General features: G+C 34.0%; 2 protein-coding genes and 1 non-coding gene across 3 annotated transcripts; 2 read left to right on the forward strand and 1 right to left on the reverse strand.

Annotated features, from left to right (window-relative positions):
* Window positions 1-305: 305 nt before the first annotated feature.
* Window positions 306-377, forward strand: TRNAH-GUG (transfer RNA histidin (anticodon GUG)). Its single transcript has one exon. It is a non-coding gene; the product is annotated as a tRNA-His (tRNA).
* A 146-nt stretch (window positions 378-523) lies between these two features.
* On the forward strand, window positions 524-3,682 carry LOC125871803 (dolichyl-diphosphooligosaccharide--protein glycosyltransferase subunit 4A). The gene is made up of 2 exons (XM_049552479.1): window positions 524-590; window positions 3,332-3,682. Exon 2 carries the CDS (start codon window positions 3,332-3,334, stop codon window positions 3,443-3,445), a length of 114 nt encoding a protein of 37 aa, XP_049408436.1. The 5' UTR covers window positions 524-590; the 3' UTR covers window positions 3,446-3,682.
* A 280-nt stretch (window positions 3,683-3,962) lies between these two features.
* Window positions 3,963-8,634, reverse strand: LOC125871718 (uncharacterized). Its single transcript, XM_049552368.1, has 3 exons — window positions 7,995-8,634; window positions 6,067-6,234; window positions 3,963-5,727 (listed from the first exon to the last, which is right to left on the reverse strand). Exons 1-3 carry the CDS (start codon window positions 8,547-8,549, stop codon window positions 4,057-4,059), a joined length of 2,394 nt encoding a protein of 797 aa, XP_049408325.1. The 5' UTR covers window positions 8,550-8,634; the 3' UTR covers window positions 3,963-4,056.
* Window positions 8,635-10,387: the final 1,753 nt, after the last annotated feature.

The raw sequence follows: 10,387 nt of genomic DNA on the forward strand, positions 1-10,387 counted from the left end.
ATTATGCCTAATCTAAAGTTATGTCATGTTAGGTCTAATCATCTCTTTTTAATTATTTTTTTCGTCTCACCTCTACCCATCTCATGTCTCATGCCTAATACATCCACCTCTCGGACCTCCTTACTAGCGCGTATGGCATCTCCACTTCACATGTCCAAACTATCACAATCTCGCTTTTCACATCTTATTCATCACGGAGACCACTAATTCATGAAGTCTATGATAAAATACATTACTTAGTCTTTACATCACATGATCTTTAAAATATTACTCTTAAGTTATAAAAGTTCCTATTGAAACAAGATGTGGCTGTAGTTTAGTGGTAAGAATTCCACGTTGTGGCCGTGGAGACCTGGGCTCGAATCCCAGCAGCCACACATCTCATTTTTTTTCTACACCAAACTCTTAAAACGACGTCGTATAACATACTCAAACTACTAAAACGGTGTCGTTTGATGACCCACCCGCCCGCATCAGCACTAGGTTAAATAGCTCCAAAGTCCGATCTAAAGTCTTCACTGACACTCTCGGAGGAAGAAAAATCAAAGATCGTAGCTTTTGGGTTCTTCAAATTCTACACAAATTTCACTGTAAGTTTCATCCTCGCATAATTCAATTTCATTTTTGTTGGATCCTGTTTTTTTTTTCAGAAAAAAAAGAGTACTTTTTGATTGAGCTGATTTTGGTTGGCGATTTATCTTTTAGGGGTTAATTTTTTGTGATTTATTGTTATTTCGTGCAATTGAATGGTTGATCTGTTGTAATTTCGGTAATTCGATAAGGAATGAGGTACATTGTATCAGATTGTATAAAAAGGAGAATTGTTGTTTTGTTTCGTGGGTTTTATGAAGGAAATGGAATTTGTTATGATGTGAAGTGAATTATGTAGAAGAACTAGATTATGGATCAAGGGTTCTGGAGGGCTATGAAGATGAAACAGAATGTATAGGGGATTATAGGTTTCATTTCTATAGTGGTTAAGGAGTTCTGCAAACAATGGGAAGAGTTTAATAGGGTTTTTGATTCGTTTTGATGTGACATAAATGTGAAATGTTTGTAAGTGGAAAATGTTAATACCTAAATAATTTCGTGGTGTTTGCTTGACATGAAGATTGGTGGCAACGATAAATTTTTGTTGATAAGTAGAAGGGAATTAGGAGTAGTTTTGGTGGTGTACAATAATGTAGAGTTGGGAGAGGGGTAGTGTCGGTGGTGTTCAATATTAAGCTTGTGAGTTTCAAAGATTGAGGATATTGTCTCAATATTGGTGAAATGAGTGATATTTGGTTGATTGTTTAGCATTTGTACTCATAAAAAACATATAAGCTATTGAAGATAGCTAAAGCAGTTTTGCGATGAATGTTCTGATCATACCAAACCGATACTTGGTGATATGGGGAAGGTCTTTGTATTTTGGTCAATATTTAGCTCAACTTGGATTATACAACTTGAATTGCTGTCTATCTTTTGCATGAATTAGGTTTTTCTTGGCTTGTATAATCTCCTATGGTCCAAGGGGATGGAGACAATTTGCTCAAGATGGGATCTCAAAGGACATGTTTTTATATTTGTGAAATGATCCTAATTAACTGCTAGAATTAATTGGTGCCCAAAGAGGTGCATTGGATTCAAGCTTAGGAATTAGAAATCCACAGGATTAAATCCCTCCATCCATATAGGCCTCGAAATTATTCCAAACCAATAATGTCTGCATTAAAGTTTCATTTATATAGTGCTTCATGAGATGCAAAAAGTGGGAAGACTCAATTGGTTTGTTTCATATGATGTAAAACAATGCAAAATGCTTATAGGTGGAATATGTTAACAAGGGAAAATAATTCTTAAATCATTTTCTGGTGTTTGATTGACATGAAGTTTGGCGGCATGCATTATTTTTTTCCCGATAAGTAGAAGTGAAATTACGGAGTAGTCTGGTGGCATACAATAATGATGTAGATTTGGGAGTGGGGTATGTTGGCATTTTTTGATGTTATCTTTGTGAGTCAATGAGTGAAAATATTGCCCAAGTATTGGTGAAGTGAGTGATCTTTAGAATGAGTGGAGAAACCTATAGAGTATATTGCCTTAAGCACCTCAAAAGATTATTTAGCATTTCTACTCATGAAAACATTTAAGTTCGATAGCTTAAGCAGTTTTGCCAAGAAGGTTCTGATCATACCAAATTGATACTTGGTGATGTGGATAAGGTCTTTGCATTTTGCTCAATATTTTAGCTTAACTTGGATCATGCAGCTCAAGTTGCTGGTATAGCTTTAGCATGAATCAGGCTTTTCTTGGCTTGTACATTCGCCTATGGTCCAAAGGGATAGATTGCTCAAGATGGGATTTCAAAGGACATGTTTTACATTTCATGTATACATGATCCTAATTTATAGCTAAAATCAACTGGTATCGAAACAAGTGCATTGGATTCAAGCTTAAGAACTAGAAATCCAAAGGATTAAATCCCGCCATCTATATAGGCCCTGAATTATTCCAACCAATAAATGTCTGGACTAAAAATATAAGAATGGAGACCATGCAGGATAAACAAAAGAGAGGAAGAGGGATGGAGAGTATTAAGTGTTTGTTTTAGGATTTGATTGGAAAGGGAAGAAGGTAATGTGTAATGTGACAGTAACACTTAATGCAATTTGTTCGTTAGCCTAAAGTTTGGTTAGACTTTACAAACCACTTTGCTAAAGGATGCTTTGAACTTTATTTGAATGAAAGGGAAGGAAATGAAAGGAGAAGAGAAGAGAGTAGTAAGTTTAACTTTGCCGTTGGATTGACTTTTTGGAAGAGAAAAAAGGAGATAGCGCCATGTACCCTAAAAGAAAGAGCTGGCATGTGTTCATTGGCTCCAGCTTTGCATGTCTCTTGGTTCTTGGGCACTCTTTGGCCAGTTGATAGTGTTGTCCTTGTTTTTTTATTTCTGCCTATTTCTCTGGTGACTTTAGCATTTGTTAGAGTCTGTTGAACAGCTTGGTTGACTTATCTAGCTGGATGATTCATCTTCTAGATTGTTAGAACACAGGTGTTAGTTTGAGTGTGTGACTGAAAAAACTTGTAAGTATGAATTCTAAAGTTGGAGTCATTAAGAATTTCAGATTGGTAAAGGGTAAATGGGTAGCCAAGAAAAGAGACTCAGCAATAGTCTCGAGATGTTTAAACTTCAGTAAGAATGACGTAAATTTAGATTAGATAGTTGCTTTCTTGTGACTACCTTCTCTTTTATTTATCCTTGGAGTTATTGCCCACATATTATGCGACAAAAATATGGTGGTTGATTTGGCTGATATGTTTGTTCGTTTGTGCATGAATGTTGCAGATGATTGACGACCAGGACCTGGGTTTCTTTGCCAACTTTCTTGGTATCTTTATTTTTGTGCTGGTGGTCGCTTACCATTATGTGATGGCAGATCCCAAATACGAAGGCAATTGAAAGTTGTTACTGTAGAATTAGCTTGGGCAAAAATAGTTATGTTTATTTGCCTTTGGCAGCTCTATATGATAGATATTGAATTTTGATGTTACGCAACATTTATAATTACTGAGCATGGACTTTTATGTGACTGCTTCTGGTCCATAGAAACTTGGCTAAAACTATTGATCAGTATTCAGTACATTTGCTTCAAATAGAGTAAATGATGTTATCTTTTCCTTTCCCCTGTTGCTTAATGTTCTAGTAGTGTTTATTGTTCGAAACAAAAGAGATTGTTGTCTCTGTGATTTGCGCCTCTTAAGGATTAAACATTATAGCACAATATATTTTGAACTTTCAACATTAATCTAGATGCATAGTCACCTTATGCCTTACCCTATTTTTACTAAGACCATGTAGATTGATATGTTATGACCATAAAATCATTCATAGTTTAAAATGCCTAGATAATTATGTGCTTGATAAAATGTAAAGAAGATTCAGAATAATATATAGCCTTAGAATTTAGGGAATGTAGAGAGACAACTATATTAGAGCTACAACTTTATGCTTTTGTGTCCATTGATCATATGGATTTGCTTATAGTAACTTCAGAATCCTGTAGCAGATTCTTATGAACAAATTGGTTCACCCAAAGGGTCTTCCCACTTCACCAATTCTTTTATCGCGTTGTCGATGTCTCTTACTTCCCTCTCCAAAAAGCTCATGCAAAATTCTAAAGAACACAAACAACCGACAATCGTTCCTCTAAGCTCTATACCTGCAATGTCCCTCACTTTACCACAGACCTCGTTTGAGTTCTGAAGAAAAGAACTCAGAATCATCTCCATCTCCTCGTCGTTTCTTGAATACATTACATCCCCCCTTGGACATGACGAATTCCCTTCTTCAAGATCATTCAATATATTCTGCTCTGGCTGGATTTGAGAAGTTTTTAACAGTCTGATAGAAATAATTTTCTCAAAGGAGCTCACTGAAGAGCTTAGAGCATCATTAAAATGCTGTAAGTTGTTGTTTATGTATTGTTGAAGCTCCCTTTTATCAGGATAATACCTATCGAACGCTTGAGAGAGGAATTCGATATCACAGGACATGAAGAACAGAACATCTGCCATCTTTGACAAAGACATTTGGAGCTTTTGGTAACAAGAAATTGGAAAAGGAATAAACCAGAATCTAGGTTCCAAGACTGCATCTTTAATGAACTTTTCCAAGTCTTGGACTTGAGATTTCAGATTCCTTTGCTTCTCCATTAACCCCTTTCGTCTTGAATCAACTACCATGTGTTTAGTGCATTCATTGATTGTTCCTTGGATTAGATAGAGATGTTTTTTTACTAAAGTTGCTGAACTTGTAGGTTGCAGGATAAGTTCAACAACGACGAAACAAGCTAGTCCAATGAAGGCCTCGGTGAGTCTGTAAATTGCGAATACACTAGGTGGACCATAACTTTTTCTGCCTAAAATCAGTAGTGAACCTATTACTGCTGCTGTTCCCCCTGCTTGAGTGAACATCCTACTATGCCTTAAAAATGTGGTGAAAATTATCCATGGGAGAAGAGATAAGAACCTTATTTGCGCGACTTTTTGAAAAATAGTGCAGGCAAGTACACCATACACTGATCCTATAGCTGTTCCTTGTGCTCTTGCATTTGCTTCTGTGAAAATTGCTTGTTTCCTTGTAACAAAGCTGAGGGCTATTGTGAGGCCTGACCAGTAACCATTTTCAGTATTAAATAGCAGACCAAGCAACACAGCCAGTCCTAATGAAAATGAACACTTGAACGCGAATACCACCATTCTCTCATTGATTATTAGCATAGTCCTATCAATGCAGACTCGTCTGCAACACGATGTGTTACTACTACTACTTCTTTCTGTTGTGGCTCTAAGTCCTTCGTTTATAGGTGCGATCGTTTCAGAGTCACTCACGCACATTCTGAAACAAGATAAGAAGAAGAGTGCTGCTTGATCTTGTTTTGTTGGTAAGATTGGTTCATTAGAATGCCTAGAAGAGTACTCCTTCTCAAACTCCCCTTCTGTTACTGAATTATGTGGTAAAAATGATCTATCTTGCCCCATTATTTGACCAAGAAACATCATAACATGATGTGTGACTTTAAAAAGCTCTTTATCTATCATTCTTGTGGGAAAAATTGGGTAAGAAGTTATAGCCAATTCCATTCCTTTCATTGAAATATCCATGTTTTGTAAACCAAGTCCTGGATCTGTGAAATTGTGATTCAAGTATCTCAACCAAGGTTTCTCCCATTGCAAACCTTCCTATAAGTATAAGAGGGACCATTTAGATTATTGAACAATAACATGTTCATTTCACGTATGGATATTGAACTTTATTTACGTTATAACAATAAAGTCACGAACTAGCTTTAGACATATTAAAAGTAGAACACCATAAAACTATTTTTACTCGCATTTTTAACTAACTGAACTTTACCTACTATAACAGTAACAATCAAGTCAAGTCAGGATATAGGTTTTGTCATTATGATCGGTTAAGTTTAGTGACTTTACTGTTATAATGGTTATTTTAATGTGAAAAAATAATTTAGTAACTTTACTGTTATAGTAGATAAAGTTCAGCGATCGTATTTAGCTTACCTCCAAGAATTTGATAGTTTCAAGAAGCTTAGTTCCTGTATCAGTAAAGGGCTTTGTTTGAGAAATTAGCTCCATGGTTATTTGATCATCTTGTGTATGAATGGCTTTCAAATATAAATTTATTCTTCCTGTTGCACTTTCTGCATAAATTTGGTATAATTTTTTCACCTGTCATATAATAAATCAATATTTATTACTATATATATATACATTAGCAATCAATATAAATGAATTTTTGGCACTTTTTTATGGTCCAAATGAATGAAGTATATGCACAATACTTCTTACACTTTAGCTTCGCTTCTGGTCCTACGTCTTATTTATTTGTGACGTCGAGGAGTTGTATGATGTGAAAATCTTTACACGTTTTTCCACAATAGTGACATGACATGATGTTATAAATTCAATTATCAAAACATTGAATGAAGTAATGCAACAACTATATATATGTGTACAAAACCCCACACATATTTACTTATATAGTTGTACAAAACCCCACACATATTTACTCCAAAATGTGCATAATCTCTTTCCCCATGTTTACAATTTTTAATCAAACAGACTGGAAATTAATATCTGTGAATTTTATATTATGGACCATAAAAGAGTACCATACCAATCAAATTAAATAATATAATCAATCAAACTGTCATAAGAATAAGGCAACTTATATCTACCACAAAAAAAAGTGCAGTGGGCATATGTCAAGTTGAACATAAAAAAAAATTATTTTGCTCGGATATCAAAATAGTTTGAGTTAATAAATTGACGATTCATTGACCTCCTTGAATTTTACTTAGTCTAAAACGGTTTGAGTTGAAATGGCTAAATTTAAGTTTTAAATTCTTTGTTTGTTTTTTTATAAATTGTTTGAGTACCAAATAAAAATTTTCTTATTAGATATTATGACCATATATCAACTTAAAAAATGTATTTTAAAAATATTTAGACAAAAGTTTCTCATGGATTAATTATTGGTTAGTGTATCAATCTAGTTTTAAAATGAGATGAATTAAACAGGTTAAAAAATAAATTGAGTTAACGCTCAAACCTAAATGGATTGAACAAATCATGATGTTATGAGTTGATTTTGTCACCCCTAATTTCACGTGACGAGTTTCTCTCTTTTCTATTGCACTATAGTTATGTAATTCTTTAAAGAACTAAAGTTTGAGCTTAAGATATATACAACAACCGTGAAAACAACATTACACAGTGAAGTCACTAATAAAGTAACTTCACCAATAATATACGCAAACATAAACATATGTTCATACTGTCACTATATATAAGTAATTTAATTTCAAGTTAAAATTAAAATAATTGGTATAATTATTTGTTAAAAAAACATTGATTTATAAATATTTACACCAAATGGACCTTTCCTAGAAGATCCAAATTAACTTAACTTCATTGTTGTAGTTTCATGTCCGACCAGACTAAAAGACATCAACTTTAATTTTCAACTTATAAATTTTATAAGGAAAAAAATAATATTATTATAACAGACAAATTATACCAACTTTGAGCAAATTAAAATAATATACTTAAATGAAGAACTTACGGTTAAAACAAAGTGTTTATATATTTGACTTTTCAACAGCTTAAAAAACCTTGGTTACATCGAAAGTATAAAAACATTTTAGTGGCAATAAATTTTCTTTTAGCAATCATCAAAATAATTAGCAGTAATTGAGTTAATGTCATTGCATTCAAAATCATTTAAGATTATAATATTTATATTTATTATTGTCCTAATATAATATAACAACAATAAACAACAGAAATTAACAGCTGACAAATTTTGTAGGTAAATAACAAAACCTATCACTAATCCTATTTAGCAATGAATATTAGTAAAAAATTACCAAAAAGATTATGTGAAGCGATTTAACGACAGATTAGCGATGAAGTTCATATATACATACCTCATGATAAGCTAGCCAAGGATAGGGTAGCAACAAAGCTAAGATAGAAGCCAAAGCTCCAAGTAAAGTGCTAAAAGCAATTCTAAGAGGGTGCATCATAGGAGAATTGACATAAAGCCCATGAATAACAGCATCAACATACACTATAACAAGTTGTCCAAAGGCAATTCTCTTGCACATTAAGTCGGTACTCTCCGGTAACGCCACCAAAAACGCACTCACCGCCACCATGAGGGCGGCTACCTCGGGTGAGTAGTGGTCAGTGGCGACATAATTATGAAGCCATAGGCCTAGCATGGAAAGTGGCATGGTTTGAAGTGTGGCAAGACATGCATGCCAACATCCCCTTAGGGCATGGCCTAACGTGGCGTCGGATACTATGAATATCGACATCACATAGGAAAAAGAAGGAAATGCTAGTTGCTTCGCAAGAGAAGGTGGACTATAGAGGGTGACACACCCCACTATAATGCATGCTAAGGCGGTTCGAATAGCTGAGTGTAGCCTCATCCACCACATGACACGAGCTCGTTTTGCCACCATGGTAGTTGGCATGATGAGGCAACAATTAATAATCTAGAAGATTCACCTTCTAGTGACAAGACAACTACTCTATACACCTATTGCCACTAAACGATTAACTAGAGATTCACCTGCCAGCAACAAGACGACTACTTCATGCATAACAACAAACGACTAGTACCCTCAACACATCACTAATTAATGGCTAGTCAGGAGATTCACTTGCCAGTAACAAGACGACTAGTACAACACGCCACTAGCTAAAGGGTTAACTAGAAGATTCACCTGTCAGCACGACACTAAATGGCTATATGTCATTCAACATGGTAGCGACAAGATGACTACTCTTAACACACCACTAAACGACTATGTATAGACTTTCGTCTACTAGTAACAAGACGACTACTTTCTAGACACGACTAAACGACTGTATGGACATGCACAATGCAAATGTCACAAGAGGAAAATAGGATGAATTTATGTTAGCAGGTTCATGCCAATTTCAGCAGGTTGTTGACAAAGTAGAGAAGTGGTCCTCTCTAGGCTTGAGTAGGGGAAGTATTTATAGAATTGCTAAAGTGTCACACTCATACATTTGGACAATCCAACTTTTTACATCAGTTAAAGAGTAAAACACTACAAAAAAGAGAAGAAAAGAGAGCAAATTAAAGTATCTAGTTAAACTAAAGAAAAGAAAAGAGAGATGTAAGAATATACAGAAGAAAGTGAAGTTATTGCACTCTTCTGGAAAGTTGTTTTTTCTTGAGTCGAGGGTCTAAAGGAAAAAGTTGTATGTCAAGTCTATACACTTCACCTTTCCTAGATTTCACTAGTGGAACTGCACTGAATATGTTATTGTTGTGGTACTTATAAGTAGTGTTTTGATTATCAAATTCCAAAGAAATGATTAAATTATTATGTCAATCAGAAATAATTATGTAGACCCTCAACAAAACTTGCGAGGCTCTTATGAATACCCTTTCAATGAGGGAACCATTAAATTTTGTGAACCTCTCACTACTCACCATGCCTCATGATTACAACTTAATTATACACTCTTATTTAACATTTAGACAATAAACATATTGTTTTATAATTACTAGATGCTTCAAAAACTTCGGAAACAATCTCGATCGACTATTTATAAAATTACACTGGATATGTTGTTATTGTTAAAAACTTAAGAAACTCTCCACAAACTTTTAAGTACAAGGGTCTATCAGACCATTTCGCCAATAAACAAAGTCATTTCTACTAAAGAAGATTGAAAAACAATTAATCTTGAGGTCTATTAATTATTACATCAATGACAATATGTACTAATAATTATACTTTTTGCTTTTTTTTTTTGTTTCTTCCCATCTTTGGCATTGCACTTCTAATTTTGATAAAATCCAAAGAAAATGGCCAAACACACTGGCCATTTTTGGCCATTTTATGAGGCACAACAAATTAAAAGTTTATTCCAAGAGTCTTGGAGCTAGGATTGTTAATTAACAAATCATCAATACTTTAAAATATTCATAAGAGTGAGATGGTGTGAAGATGACATTTTATTTTAATTTGAAAAGAAAAAGTCATTTTCCATTTATATGACATTGTTATATAGAATTGAATAAACCAAAGTTAAAGAGAAATTTGATGGTATTAGTCACTCAAGGGAAAATGTTCAATTTTTTCTCCTAAACTTTGCAAAATAAGTTTAGATATGTCGTATCTCCTTCATTATTAATAGTTAAGAGTCATATATATATTCATGCCATACAATGAATTAGAATTTCCTCTATTAATATATAATTGGGGTCAGATATGAGCATATCATTATAAAAATGGGTTAGATTTGCCTTTATGAATTAACGATCAAACTTTCC

The sequence above is a fragment of the Solanum stenotomum genome, chromosome 7, assembly GCF_019186545.1.
Source record: "Solanum stenotomum isolate F172 chromosome 7, ASM1918654v1, whole genome shotgun sequence".
In the NCBI taxonomy this organism is placed as follows: Eukaryota; Viridiplantae; Streptophyta; class Magnoliopsida; order Solanales; family Solanaceae; genus Solanum; species Solanum stenotomum.